The 15565-nt window shown below is 44.5% G+C and overlaps 1 protein-coding gene across 5 annotated transcripts in view; it reads left to right on the forward strand.

The window, feature by feature from the left end:
* TSPAN9 (tetraspanin 9) overlaps positions 1–9921 on the forward strand; it is a 168671-nt gene extending 158750 nt beyond the window's left edge. For all 5 annotated transcript variants that reach the window (XM_014259763.2, XM_005531029.3, XM_014259762.2 and 2 more), the window contains 6 exons: positions 508–699; positions 2297–2371; positions 3859–3960; positions 4565–4696; positions 4817–4900; positions 5863–9921. In XM_014259763.2, the coding sequence (XP_014115238.1) occupies positions 508–699; positions 2297–2371; positions 3859–3960; positions 4565–4696; positions 4817–4900; positions 5863–5934 (657 nt within the window). In that variant the 3' untranslated portion in view covers positions 5935–9921. The remainder of the gene's footprint in view (positions 1–507; positions 700–2296; positions 2372–3858; positions 3961–4564; positions 4697–4816; positions 4901–5862) is intronic.
* Positions 9922–15565: the final 5644 nt, after the last annotated feature.

Below are 15565 nucleotides of genomic sequence, written 5' to 3' on the forward strand. Positions count from 1 at the left end.
AAATGACGCTTTTGATTGTAAATGTCTTCAGGACTTCCTTGCCTCCCCTATGATGAAGCAATACAGGACTGAATACTCTGAGACATTGCAGATGACTGCACAAATAAGTGCAATGGAGCATTGTCTCCAATATTTTGGAGACAATTCTCCAAAATATTTCAAATATTATTTTCAAATAATATTTTTTTTATTTTCATTGAGAAAAATGGCATTGGGTTGCTGTTGTGAGATCAGTGGGTAGCCCTGGTTTCATATGCTAAGTCTCTCAGAAGAGAATTCTACCATACAGTGACTTTTAAATAGAATTATAAGTACAGGTGACATGACCAAGTCTAAGTAAGAACATTTAATTTCACTTTGTTTCAGCATCAAGCCACTGAGTGCATTACTGCAGAACACTTACCTGAGAATTTGCTTGTGAAATCCTTTCTTTTCAGAGTTTTGAGGGAAGGAGACAGTGACATTTATGTTAACGGTGAAACCTTTATTTTGTTTGTCTCTTCGCAGTTATGTGGCTGTGGTCTGCTGGGCGTGGGCATCTGGCTGTCAGTGTCACAAGGCAACTTCGCCACATTTTCTCCCAGCTTTCCATCACTTTCAGCTGCCAACCTAGTCATTGCCATTGGCACAGTGATCATGGTGACTGGCTTCCTGGGCTGCCTAGGTGCTATCAAGGAAAACAAGTGCCTCCTGTTGAGTGTAAGACATCAATATACTCCTTTTTACTAAGAACAGTGGCTGTTGCCTTGTTATTATTTTATTTGAATGACCAGTGCAAAACAGTCTTGTGGCTCACTGTGACATTGCCCTTGGGTTTCAGTCTTCTGTAGGCTTTCAGTATGACATCCCACAACTTTGGTCACAGTGATATCAATGGTGTATTAGCAAATGTGTCCTTGTTACTGTGTGCCCTAATGTATTAGGTAGCAAAGCAAACTGCTGTCAGTTACCTCTGAATGGTTAAGCATGAACTGTAAGATCAACCTGGATAGCCCTTCTGGAAATGTATGTTGGAAGGATTGACTGAAAAAATTATTAGGCACAGAGCTGCTCAAAGCTTCTCATGGCTATTTTCTATATTGTCCTTATCTAAGGCCTTTGTCAGAGGATGGTGAAAACCATCTGAGCCAAAGTTAAGAAGTCAAGGTTTCTGCCAGGCCTTATCAATAAAAAATAAATAGTCTGACCCTTGAAATTCTCTGACCAACACAGAATCACAGAGGTTGGGAACCCCTCTCAGAAAACACAATGTGGATCTTCTTGCATAAACTCAGGAGGTTTCATCATTAGCTTCCCTGACTAATCATGGGAGATTATGTGGGGGAATATCTAATACCCCCCCATATAAATATCCCCCTCCAAAAAAAAATACTGGGGAGAGGAGAACCCCCTACAAGGAGAGGTATTGTGGCAGAAGGTGGGAGGAAGGCTTTCAAGGCAGATGGGTTCCAATTCAGTCACAGTTTACAAATCCAGATGCTGTGACATTAAGGAGCATATTTTCCTTGTGCAAAACTCTCTCTTATATGACATTGGGGAACAGCTGGGCAGAATTCCTTAAACCACCTCAGAGAATTAAACTGGAGGCAAAATGTGCACCAAGTCTTTTGCTATCTGATTGCTTGGTTTTGTGACTTGTACAGCTAGGAAAGCAAACAGAGATTAGTATTGAAGTCCATGTGATTCCTCCACACTAACTGCAATGCCAGCTTAATTTTTTTAAAGAAGATTTTATGTTCTTACAAGGTTCTGAAAAAGTAATTTTATTCTATCATGACTGTCATGAGTTTCCAATTGAAGATCTGGCTGTGCTCCATACTGCTTCTTCCCCAGTGTCTGGGGTCAGGTGCCATGCCTGCCTGGAGTCCACTAGGGCATAAAGGCATGAAAAAAAAAGCCCACTGGGCATGAAAAGTAGTGAGAAACTACTAGAACTCACACTTGGGATGCCTCTGCAGAGAGAGATTTCAGATACAGAGCTGGGAATAGAAGTGCTGAGTAATATGATGACTATTCCAGAGTCACATGTGGTTCAAGCCCATCTGCTAGGGAATCATTTCTGAGGCACGTCACATTGATCTTTGCGCTAAGGGATATTTAGCATCTGTCCTGCAGTCTGTGTGAAGGAAAGACATGCTCAGACTGTGTGTTGTGACAGCAGTCAAAAGGAGCAAGACAAAAGCATGACTGAAACCTGCAAACTGGTAGTAAGCCTATTGTCTTCATAGTTTCTAGCAGCAGGTTTACTCTCTAGCTGGCAAATGTGTATACACTGTCTCTTTTTTCTTTGTTCTAGTTTTTCATCGTTTTGCTGATAATTCTCCTGGCAGAGCTGATATTAGTAATTTTATTCTTTGTTTATATGGACAAGGTAAGCAGATATGCCATACAGATTAATTATCTTTACTAGCATGTAAACCAGGTTTAGTTTTTTGTTTGATAAAGGCATGTGGGTTCTCCTGGATCTTCACTTTGGTGTAACCTTGAGATTTTGGCTGTCTGTCATAAGCTTCTTCTGAAGGGGGAGGAAGAAGTGATGAGGAGCACAAATCCCTGAAATAAACCATGGTCCTTTTTGTCTTGTCCTGAAATCTTAGATAGCCTTCAACATGTTTGATGTCTGCAAGAAGCTGATCATCTTGTAGTCCTGGGTTGTGGAAGGTCCTGCTTCCAAAGAGCCTCTTTGGGCCAACCCTTGGAACAGGGCTGAAGGAGAGAGGCATGAGATATTCACAGGTTATTCTAAATGCCACCAGTTGTCTCACTTGACTGGGAAGTCCGAGAGAGTTTGGTGTGAGTGCAGAATGGATCAAGAGGCAGTTTCTCATAAAGCCCATCTGTAGGAATCTGCTATCTCGTAGTGACTAAGTGAAGTGGGCACTGGGTGAACTGGCTGGCCCATCAGATACAAAACTGGAAAAGTAACTGGGGAATTGGAGACCTCTGCTAAACACAGAGCAGAACCTTACAGTATGAGTATGTCCAGACTTATTTTGAAACAGCTCCTCCCAGACCTTTATCTCTTAGGCTGTCATTATGATGCCTGCTACTTTCAGGGAGCTGAGCTGAACTGCTGATTTTGACTGAGTTGTAAAAGAGGGATGAAACAGATCTTAAAATATCATTGACCTTTATGCCAGGACCACAATCCTTTCTCTTCTACCAGCTCACTACTGTCAGAGGCAAGGTACATTCCTACCTGCATCCAGGACTCTGGGCTCAGACTGAAATTAATACAAGAAATGGGACATCTCAGTTCTCCTATTAAGCATTCCAACTTTGTCTTCTAAAGAAAGAACAGCACATTTGAAAGTCATTAATCCCACAAGCTTGATCCCACAAGGAGAAAAACAATAATATCTCTTTTCAACTGATTTTGTAATGGCTATTCACTATAGCCTGCCTGAGTCCATGCAAAGATAACTCTTCTAAGGTTGGGAAGCTGGGACTCTGGTTCTGTGATATTAGCAAATTAAAGCAGGCCACAGGTTACAAGCAGGAGAGGCTGTGGGGTATTGCAAACAGCTGTCTCTGGCAAGGTTACAGCAAGCTCAGCAGATGGGTCCTGTTCATGTTCAGTTAGTTTGAATCACATAATGACTGTATCATGGACTTCTAGCAGAGGTCTCCTATCTCAAGAGAATTAATCCACTATTTTGCAATTTGAGGGAGAGACCTGGCAGCTGCTTAAAAGTCCCAGTGATTTGTCCTGAATCTTCAGAGTCCTGAAGCTTTTTACCCATGTTAAGTTTGTGGTGAGAGAAGGTAAAAGATAGATATTCTGTATGTGTGTGTTCCATTTGGTCCTTTCCTCTGAACAGCAGTGCACTGACTTCCTCTGTCTTCTACATGGTGCAGGTTAGTGAGAGTGCAAAGAAGGATTTGAAGGAAGGTATGAAGCTATACAATTCAGAAAATAATATTGGACTGAAAAATGCATGGAATATCATTCAAGCAGAGGTAACATATTTTCTCAATAGTAAAAAAGTAACAATTTAGTCATCAAGGCTGCTGCAGTCTCTTAAGTGTGGCATCCATGCCTAGTCTAAAAGATGGCTAATGCAGGTTTTGATTTCTGATTTTGCACTCTTGAACATCCAGGGAATACTGTGAAACCCAGGAGCACTGTGAAACCCAGGATCAAAGTGTACTCCGTAAGGTGAAAGATGCTCACCTGTCTGGAATTCTCTCTGGCTATCCCAGGCACAGAGATGATCTATAAGAGCAGAGGCAGCAAAACCTGCATAGGTGGCACTGCAGCTTTGGCGGGATTTTGCTTTTAGCAGTTGTGGGCTTATTACCTTACGTTTTAGTGTTTGAGCTCATGTCTTTGTGACAAGAGGATTTGGGTATTGAGCCATTTATTTTGTTTGCTTTTGTTTTTTCTTTTTGTTTTTAAATATTTGCTTTAGGTGATCAGCAGCCACAGAACACCTTTAAAGTACAGAAGTATTGTGGTGGCCTTTTAGAAAATACAGAGTGGTTTAGTGGAAATAAAAGTTTGTGGTCCTGCATGATTTACAAATTGTGCTAGTTAATTTATTAATCCTTTACTTCTGAACAGATGAAATGCTGTGGTGTGAATGACTATACAGATTGGTACCCTGTGCTGGGAGAAAACATTGTTCCAGATCGATGTTGTATGGAAAACTCCCAAGACTGTGGACGGAACTCTACTGAATCACTGTGGAAAACGGTAAGGCTCACGTTGCCCACGTCAAGTCTTAGGTATGGGTGGGAAGGAACAAAATAGAGGGAATGCACATGAAAAAAAATGTGACCTTGGTGTTTCAATTTTCATCTTTCATCATTTCAGGGATGTTATGAGAAAGTTATGAGCTGGTTTGATGACAATAAGCATGTCCTTGGTTCGATTGGGATGTGCGTCCTCATAATGCAGGTAATACTGGTTTGATGTTTTTCAACATGGCTTTGATTTGCTGTCAGCATTCTTGACTCTGCTGCGTGAAAAGTGATGCTCGATTGCTTTGAGTTGGAATATTATTTCAAAAATACCTGATTTGTTTTATGAGTTGATTTAAGACTGTGTGCTCAGAAAGGAAGCAGGTCAGTAGTTGGTCCTGCAAAGAAGACATGCTACACTGGGGTTTTGCTTGCCCGTGTTTTGACTTCAGGGTGCCTCTTTGGAGTTCCCATATTAAGCTATCTGTTATGCTGTCCTTTCAGGAACTGGTTGATTTTTAATTTTGGAAGCAAGTTCTAGAAATTACCAAAATTAGTCAAATCATGGCCACTGAACTGAGGAGGTTGATGTGTCTTAAAAAATAAGTGCAGAAATATCATAATAATCTGTTAAGGTTTTGGGGTGCTTGCTCCAGGGAAATGGTCACAGTACCAAGCTTGCTAGAGTTCAAGAATTTTGACAATGCTCTCAGCACATGGTGTGATTTTTGTTATCCTGTGCAGGGCCAGGAGTTGGACTCAATGATCCTTATGGGTTCCTTCCAACTCAGGATATTCTATGATTCTATTACTGCCATACTTTTGGGGGACATTATCTGAATCTGAGCTTTCCAGTCACAGTTACCTGACTAAACAAGCACAAGTTGTTGGGTCAAAGGGAAGAGTGACTTGTATGTGTTGATTCAAAAAAACTGTTGCATGTATGACAAAAACCTGAGAGCTTTTTGGCCTTCATCTGTGCTCTGACAGAAACAACCTGGACATCACTATGTGCCTGAACAACACATAAATTCAGGTTTACTGCTCAGTGTTGAAGCTTGAGACATATGGCTAATGTAGAATGACTGTTCAAACTACAGCTGGGCCATGAACACAGTTCAGCAGTACAATTTTGGCAACCTTCCTGTACTAAAGCCCTTATTGTTTGTTTTCCTTCAGATTCTTGGCATGGCCTTCTCCATGACACTATTCCAGCAGATTCACAGGACTGGCAAAAAATATGATGCCTAAAGCCTCTGAAACATTATCACATCAACCTTTCTGTCTCATCATAAAATGAACACAAAGAATGACTGCAAGGAGCATCATGCCTAGCCCTGCTGTGGAAATCCGTCCCATTGACAGATCCACTTTGTTGTTACTTGTCCTGTTATTATCACAACTTATTTGACTCTTTTTTTTTTTTCTGTTTCACATTTGCCATTTATTTGCCAAAGAGGGGGGAAACTCCCCAAACAAATGGATTTTCTACACGAAATCATAGATCTGCTCTAAGAATGTTCCTTAACTTAAGAAAATGTTTTGCTCTACTAATCCATGCTATATGTGCGAAAATTATGTGTGTTTGACTTCAAGGGAGAATTCTTCAAAGTCTTCCATTAGGTTTTCAGCCCTTATGTCCAATTTACTGGAAGACTCGGAAAAGCCACTGTAACTGAGAGTCCTAGGAATTGGAGCTGCTTTGCTTTGCAGCTTCTTGTACCTTACGGTGTATACTTTTTTATTATGGTAATGATGATGATTATTATTACGATGGATATAGCTTAGAATTTAGTTGCCTGACTTATAACTTCTTACTGTTTTTGGTTTTACACATTTATTGTACATTAATTTGGGAACCGCTGTGCGATCTCTAGAGGACATCTTTTGCAAAGTTGACAGTAGGTGTGGGCAAAGACATAACTTTTCTCAAGTTCATGGGGAGGCAGCACCTATCTTTATCAGGGCCTTGATGCCCTTACTGTAACAAAGGTATTTCCTTTAAAATCAGAGACTCTTTTCTCAGATGGAATGCAAAGCCTTCCCATTGGACCAGATGATGAGCTTCCTGCTTCTGCGAGGCAAAGTTCCAATGCCTTTACTCACCCAAAGCAGTGCCTGGCTGCTTTATGTCATGCTACTTTGAAAGCTAAAAGTACTGACTAAGCAAATTACTGCTGGCACAAAGGAGAGAGATTGCAGTCTGACCTACTGGCAGCAGACTTCACTGACTGTGTTGTCTGCTTCAAAAAGTTTGCCCAAGGCGTGGGAAGCTGCTGGATGTGAAGGAAAGGGATGGCAATTTGATGGCACCATTATCATGCCATGGCCTTTGTTGTAGGGATTTCCTTGGGCCAAAGACAGCTGTCTCCCTGAGCTAGAAAAGACAGTTTGATTATGAGTGACCAGATGATGCAGGAAAGGGGCAATTTCCAGAACAGCACTCAGAGATGGTCTGTATTGGCACACCTTCAGTACAGAACTGGTTTTTGCTGATAGATAGCCAAGTTCGTCCACAGGGGTAGTTCACTCAATGCGTATTTTTGCCAGCATTCCTGTTAGAAAACCTGAACATGTATTTCTCTAATTTGAATGCTTCTTCATTGCAAGGAGCCTGCATTTACCCATTGTTACAAGTTTTTGCTGTTTTGTGAAGGAAGAAGGAAAGGCTCAGACAATGGAAAATGCTCTGATTAAACTTCAGTCAGGGCTTGACTCAGCTCTGAAAGAAACGTTGCTTTTTGCATGGACAGCTGTCAGAAGTGACCTTCAAAGGTTACCTCATCCAATGTCACTCTCAAAGAGGTGCTGACACATATGTGAGATGGGGTTCACTGTGACATTACTGGGCTGAGTTTCAGAAGCTGTTGAGGATGGAGATCTTGTGCCTTTCAGAGCCATGCCATTGCAAACTACTCCTCTGGTAAACAAGATTCTATTATCAGTCCAGTCTGAATATTCATATTTCAAGCTCTGAAAAGCTGTAATTTTCATTGTATCGTTCAGCCTATCTTTTCCTTGTGGGCTGAAATAGCTGTTGAGCCACTTTATATCTGGGAGGTTTTAGTCCCCTATTTATCTTCCTAGTAAGTCCTGCATGCATCTGTACATCTGGCAGCAATAGTGTTTTGTGTGACCTACGTGTCACTTTTTTGAGTTCCTGTGAAATCAGTGTGACAGGAAGGAGTGTGAATGTGTGGGAGATAGAGATGAATTTGGGTGCTGCAGTGAAGAAGAAGGTTACTATTCTTAGAGCACAGCCCTTGCCCATATGAGCACAATGCCCAAGTTTCACAGGGCTCTGGTTTCCCACTGAAGCAGACAAGGCCATATGGGTTCAGCTATTTCACTTGGATAGCCTTTGAAGGAGACAGGGAAGAAGCAGAGGGAAAGCACAGAAACTGAATCCAGTTTTACTTCCATTTCTAACAAAAATTGGGACCAGGAGCATCTGAGCCTCACTGGAGATGGCTGTTCCATGTTGAAGAAGGGGCTCTGATGCCCAGTGTATCTGCTGCTACATGTAAGACTGTGTCCAAAGTTGCTAAGATGTGTTCCCATTTTTGCAAGAAAAGACAGGATGGTTTTTTTCTGATGGTTCCACTGCATTCTCCCTTTGGGCAGAGGTGCTTAGCTTTCTCTAGATTTTCTGGTGCTCAAAAAGAGCCAGGTGCAGGGCTGAGTAGGAGCATCATCTCTGTCCTTTTGGGTCGCACAGTGGTACCTTCCACATCTTAAATTTTAATCTGCAGTCAGTTTTTGTACAAAAATGGTAAAATATATTAGTAAAAGTAATAAGGAAATAAAATATGTTTATGAGTAACTCAGAGATGAAATGTGTAGTTGCAAACTCAGCTACTTGGCCTTCCATCCAAACTTATTTTTCTAGAATGCTTCATTCCATTTCACGATCTAGAAGCATAGATCCTGAAATCTTTTTTTTAATGACTACTTTAGGCATTTTAAGCACAGTATTAAGTGAGATAGTTACATGAGCTTCATGTATTCATCTCTATGAAGCCACCTACAGGAGAGGAGTCAAAAGCAGGACTGATTTGTGTCTCTGGCTGACTCTCTGATGTGGGAGGTGATGACAGACATCCTCAATGAAGCAGAAAGGTAATAGCACTTTCCAGGCAACAAAAAACAGCTCTGGAAAGTGTGAGGTTGCAGCAGTCAGTTTGTCAGAAAAGGCACTAATTGTCCTGTAAACTGGTCAAAGGGAGCTTTGGCTCATGTATGTATGCACTTTTTTTGCTTATGCTGGTGGGTGGCTGCCTGTGTGTTTTCCCCAAATGTCACTCTGATTATTTAACTATAAGTTTTTAGCATGTTTTTAAATAAAAACTGATACTGAGTAAAAGTATCTTTAATATACACAAATACTGATTTGTATAAATGCATACCTCCCTGTATCTCTAATTAATGAAAGCACAGTTCAAGTCTGTGAAAGTGCTGTTTCTCTTCCTTCAGACTGTAGCACACCTGCTGTCTTACTGTCCTTCATGCTCGGGAGCTGCCATAGAACTTACGCAGAGACAAAACAGGAGAACTGCCTGAAGAAGCTCTGTTTGAAAGCTGATGAAGTGTGAATTAGTAGTGAATTCTGCTCACTCCTGGTTTTACCAAGGCTGTTTGTCACAGGAAGCCCAGGTGGAAGGCACTCAAAAAAAGTGCCCATAGCTAAGTAGCATGTGAAATGCTAAAAGACAATGACATAAAGGTCTCCAAGATGACAGAAGATGCCTTGGATGTGTCATGCTTTGAGTTCTTGGACTATGGCTACATTAGGCCAACCCTCCTATCCTGTGTCGACCTGCTCCATTTCTGTGCATGAAATACAAACTCACACACACAGAGGGTGCAAGCACAGAAGGCAGCCAGACTGATCCTCGTGCTCTTTCCTGGGTGACATATCAGTCAGGCATAGAAAAGGCAAGGAGTAAAAGGATGCTTTCCCAGCAGATGGTTCTTGGGAGTAGCATGGATACACATAATTCTGATATAACTTCTTTCCATAAGTTGAGCAGCTTCATCCTGTAGCTGGCATGGGGAAACCTGGAGATGTTTGCCTCTGGGCTAGCCATCTGTTGTGCAGTAGGGAGTAGACACTAAGAAACAACATGCCATTCCCACCGGGTGATGTTTGCACCAGTGTTTCTTCTATGCAATACCTACTTTCGCCTTTATATAAAAGATTTTTACTAGGATGATACGAAAATAAAGGATTTTTTAAAAGGTGCCTCTTTCAGCTCATTTGTCTCCTAACTCCACCACCAAAACTAGAAAGGGACAAAAAAAATTTCCAAAAGGTGACTCACAGAGATCTATTCCAGCTCCACTGCAGCTGAAATCCAGAGCTCTTGAAGCTGTTTCATTTGTGAAAAGATTCCTCTCTCCTGCCTCCACCCCACCTTCCTCAGTCCTCGCTCATTCTTCAAAACAATATTAAAACAGAAAAAGGTGTGAAAAATCCTCAAATAATGGAAAAATGGTATTGAGAGCCTGATACAGGAAAGAGATTGCAAGGGTCCCAGAGAACACAGAATAGCTGAAGTGAGGACAAAATAGAGAGCCTGAAAGACATCCAGAGGACACTGAGAAGTCTCAGACAAAATGTAAACATTGATTAACACTCAGCTAGAGAATGATTACAGAATAGCCTTCCAAATGCCAGGAAAGTAGAAGATGGGCTGAAAGTTCCCCAGATGAAACAGGAGCCGAGCAGAAGTGAACAAAGCAACAGAGAGTATGAAAGAGATTCCAAGTGTATAAACTAGCCTCAGGGAAGGGAAGAAAGTCTGTAAGTGCTCAAGAAAACAAAATGCAGCAGGTGTCAGGGGCCAAGAAAGAAAGAGATGAGGAAAAGATTCCCCTCAGAGAATACAGAAGAGGCTCTGTGATAACAAGAAAGTAAAGGAGCTCCAGACTACTCAGTAGTACCAAGGGTGGCCTCAAGATTTAAAAAAAAAAAAAAAAAAAAAAAAAAGAGTGGGGGAATGAGAGATTGATAGTGCCCCAGAGAGTAGCATCAAAGAAGGGGAAATGAGGCAAAAATCTGTAAAAGACTCAGAGAACACAAAGTAGCCTCAAAAGAGTCAAAGGAACTAGGGAACTAGTAGAAAGCTGGAAAAAAACATGATGAACACACAAGAGACTTTGACAATAACAAGAAAGTATCAAAGATTCTGAAAATGCTCTAGGAGTGTATGCCTGCAGCAGCTAAGAGAGGAGAGAGGCTAAAAGAGCTACGGGAAATAGCCCTGGAGAAGGGAAGAAACAAGCATGAAGGCTGAAAAAGTCCCAGGAGAAAGAAGAGAAGCCACTGAGATGCCATGAACCTTGAAGGAAAACTAAAACAGTCCCAGAAAATACAATCAAACTTCAGGAAAAGGGGCTGAAGGGTGAGTGGGATATGAAACAAGCAGAAAGACTGAAAGTTCTCCAAAGTTCACTTCCTCAGTGAGAGGAAGGAAAAAACTGAAAGACAGGCAAAGCAGCTTTGGAGAGGCTAGGGAAGAAGTGGAGAGGGTGGGAGAGTCCCAGAGAACAGAGTGGCCTCACAGATACTGAGAGATTAGAAGAAAGCCTGAAAGAACCTCAGAGAAGAAAGTAGCATAAAGTCTGTAAATGTGAAGGATAACAAAGATTAGCCTCAGAAAGGTGGAAAAAGGTAGGCAATAAAGAGACACAGAGATCAATACAGTAGCTTTGGAGAGGTGAGAAAGACTGAAACAAACTTGAAAGAGCAGAGAGTAGCTTCACAGAGACCAAGAAAGAAGCACATGTTTTAACGAGTCCAAGGAGGGCATGCAGTACCACTGGAGGGCCACAAAAGGAGGACAGACACTAGAAGAACCCCACTGCATGCAGAGTATCCTTAGGGCAAGCTTTCCAGTTAGACTGGAAAGCCTGTTGGAAAACATGCTCTTGTCCTTGTTCCTCAAAGCAAGGGTCCATTGCCATAAAAGCCAAAGTTCTGTCTGCAACACTGGCTGTGCAGTCAGGTCTTAACCCACAGGCTGGGGGCTCTCCTGCCCAAGCCTTGCCTTTCCACTGGCAGGACCAAGGAGAGCAGTGCCTGGGCTCCAGTGCCCTGTAGCAACTCTTGGTTTGCCTAAGGTCTCCCTTGACAGTGACACTGGTACACACATGGAGGAGCAAGCCAGAGGAGCAAGCCAAAGTCCAGACATGTCTTGGTGTTCTCTGCAACAGCCCCAGGTCTGACCTTCCTGCACTCAGGAGGTCACGTGAGGTATAAACAAGGTCAGTAGATGGGTGCCTCTGTACCCTATAGAAGGAATCTCCAAGCAGTGTCGCAGCGCTGGCTCGGGCATGATGTGGATGCAGCTGGTTGTGCTGCATCCCTTGGCAATTCACAGCATCCTGAGGTAAACAGTGGGGCGGTGAGTACAAGAATTACAGCTCAGATGCATGTGTGTGTGCACATTTGAGTAGGGGAATGTGCTGTAGCTGTGTGGAAGCCTGACTGTGTACACCAGAGTGACTGGAGATTTTCTTTTCTCACTTTGTGGCAGCTTGACCCTCACCCACAGCTAAGCACCACACAACATCTCACTTACTCCCCCCTGAAAACCACTGCAGGATGGGGAGAGCAAAAGTGAGAAAACTCACAGGCTGAGAAAAATAGTTTATTAACTGAAGGAAAGAGGAAAGGGTAAAAAACAGTGATGCAAAAGCAGCTTGGTATCCAGTGAGTCTCTGAGCAATGGCTGCCTTCCCAAAATCTCTCTCTTCAATTTCTGTTACTGTGTATGAAATTGTAGAGCATACAATATCATATGGGTCAGTTTAGGTCAGCTGTCCTGCTTGTGTCCCCTCCAAATTCTCAAATACCCCTGAGGGGGGCTGAGTGGGAGTAAGAGAAAGCCTTGATGCTGTGCAGGCAGTGCTCAGCAATAGCCAGAACACAGGTATGTTACCAGGGCTTGCTTTAGTCACAAATCCCAAATGCAGCACCATACATTCTGCTACAAAGAACATTATCTTAGCCAGACCCCAGTACACTCTTAAACATCACTTGAGTCCTGGTGGATGGAGACATCATGAGGGTCCAGAGAGATGAGGAATGTAATTTTGCCTCTTCTTAGGAATGCCTATCCTCTCCAGACTTCCCAGACAAACAGTCTCCCAGCCCCACAGTTTGTAATGTGGCATTGTCATCTTCCTTCCTTCCTTCCTTCCTTCCTTCCTTCCTTCCTTCCTTCCTTCCTTCCTTCCTTCCTTCCTTCCTTCCTTCCTTCCTTCCTTCCTTCCTTCCTTCCTTCCTTCCTTCCTTCCTTCCTTCCTTCCTTCCTTCCTTCCTTCCTTCCTTCCTTCCTTCCTTCCTTCCTTCCTTCCTTCCTTCCTTCCTTCCTTCCTTCCTTCCGCCACTTCCTTCCGCCACTTCCTTCCGCCACTTCCTTCCTTCCGCCACTTCCTTCCTTCCGCCACTTCCTTCCGCCACTTCCTTCCTTCCGCCACTTCCTTCCTTCCGCCACTTCCTTCCTTCCGCCACTTCCTTCCTTCCGCCACTTCCTTCCTTCCGCCACTTCCTTCCTTCCGCCACTTCCTTCCGCCACTTCCTTCCGCCACTTCCTTCCTTCCGCCACTTCCTTCCGCCACTTCCTTCCTTCCTTCCTTCTGCCACTTCCTTCTGCCACTTCCTTCCTTCTGCCACTTCCTTCTGCCACTTCCTTCCTTCTGCCACTTCCTTCTGCCACTTCCTTCCTTCTGCCACTTCCTTCTGCCACTTCCTTCCTTCTGCCACTTCCTTCTGCCACTTCCTTCCTTCCTTCCTTCCTTCTGCCACTTCCTTCCTTCCTTCCTTCCTTCCTTCTGCCACTTCCTTCCTTCCTTCCTTCTGCCACTTCCTTCCTTCCTTCCTTCCTTCTGCCACTTCCTTCCTTCCTTCCTTCCTTCTGCCACTTCCTTCCTTCCTTCCTTCCTTCTGCCACTTCCTTCCTTCCTTCCTTCTGCCACTTCCTTCCTTCCTTCCTTCCTTCTGCCACTTCCTTCCTTCCTTCCTTCCTTCTGCCACTTCCTTCCTTCTGCCACTTCCTTCCTTCCTTCTGCCACTTCCTTCCTTCCTTCCTTCCTTCCTTCCTTCCTTCCTTCCTTCCTTCCTTCCTTCCTTCCTTCCTACCTTCCTTCCTTCCTTCCTTCCTTCCTTCCTTCCTTCCTTCCTTCCTTCCTTCCTTCCTTCCTTCCTTCCTTCCTTCCTTCCTTCCTTCCTTCCTTCCTTCCTTCCTTCCTTCCTTCCTTCCTTCCGTCACTTCCTTCCGCCACTTCCTTCCGCCACTTCCTTCCGCCACTTCCTTCCGCCACTTCCTTCCTTCCGCCACTTCCTTCCTTCCGCCACTTCCTTCCTTCCGCCACTTCCTTCCTTCCTTCCTTCTGCCACTTCCTTCCTTCCTTCCTTCTGCCACTTCCTTCCTTCCTTCCTTCTGCCACTTCCTTCCTTCCTTCTGCCACTTCCTTCTGCCACTTCCTTCTGCCACTTCCTTCCGCCACTTCCTTCCGCCACTTCCTTCCGCCACTTCCTTCCGCCACTTCCTTCCGCCACTTCCTTCCTTCCGCCACTTCCTTCCTTCCGCCACTTCCTTCCACCACTTCCTTCCGCCACTTCCTTCCTTCCTTCCGCCACTTCCTTCCTTCCTTCCGCCACTTCCTTCCTTCCTTCCTTCCGCCACTTCCTTCCGCCACTTCCTTCCGCCACTTCCTTCCGCCACTTCCTTCCTTCCTTCCGCCACTTCCTTCCTTCCTTCCGCCACTTCCTTCCTTCCTTCCTTCCTTCCTTCCTTCCTTCCTTCCTTCCTTCCTTCCTTCCTTCCTTCCTTCCTTCCTTCCTTCCTTCCTTCCTTCCTTCCTTCCGCCACTTCCTTCCGCCACTTCCTTCCTTCCGCCACTTCCTTCCTTCCGCCACTTCCTTCCTTCCGCCACTTCCTTCCTTCCGCCACTTCCTTCCGCCACTTCCTTCCGCCACTTCCTTCCTTCCGCCACTTCCTTCCGCCACTTCCTTCCGCCACTTCCTTCCGCCACTTCCTTCCTTCCTTCCGCCACTTCCTTCCTTCCTTCCGCCACTTCCTTCCTTCCTTCCTTCCTTCCTTCCTTCCTTCCTTCCTTCCTTCCTTCCTTCCTTCCTTCCTTCCTTCCTTCCTTCCTTCCTTCCTTCCTTCCTTCCTTCCTTCCTTCCTTCCTTCCTTCCTTCCTTCCTTCCTTCCTTCCTTCCTTCCTTCCTTCCTTCCGCCACTTCCTTCCTTCCGCCACTTCCTTCCTTCCGCCACTTCCTTCCTTCCGCCACTTCCTTCCTTCCGCCACTTCCTTCCGCCACTTCCTTCCTTCCGCCACTTCCTTCCGCCACTTCCTTCCTTCCTTCCTTCTGCCACTTCCTTCTGCCACTTCCTTCCTTCTGCCACTTCCTTCTGCCACTTCCTTCCTTCTGCCACTTCCTTTCTTCCTTCCGCCACTTCATGCCTTCTGCTACTTCCTTCTGCCACTTCCTTCCGTGACTTCCTTCCTCCACTTCCTTCCTTCCTTCCTTCCGTCCTTCCTTCCGTCCTTCTTTCCTTCTGTCCTTCCTTCCGTCCTTCCTTCCTTCCGACACTTCCTTCCTTCCTTCCTTCCTTCTGCCACTTCCTTCCTTTCTTCCTTCCTTCTGCCACTTCCTTCCGCCCCTTCCTTCCTTCCTTCCTTCCTTCCTTCCTTCCTTCCTTCCTTCCTTCCTTCCTTCCTTCCTTCCTTCCTTCCTTCCTTCCTTCCTTCCTTCCTTCCTTCCTTCCTTCCTTCCTTCCTTCCTTCCTTCCTTCCGCCACTTCCTTCCGCCACTTCCTTCCTTCCGCCACTTCCTTCCTTCCGCCACTTCCTTCCTTCTGCCACTTCC

This window comes from Pseudopodoces humilis, chromosome 2, assembly GCF_049639895.1.
Source record: "Pseudopodoces humilis isolate 2021_Gansu_Grassland_sample_001 chromosome 2, ASM4963989v1, whole genome shotgun sequence".
NCBI classification, from domain to species: Eukaryota; Metazoa; Chordata; class Aves; order Passeriformes; family Paridae; genus Pseudopodoces; species Pseudopodoces humilis.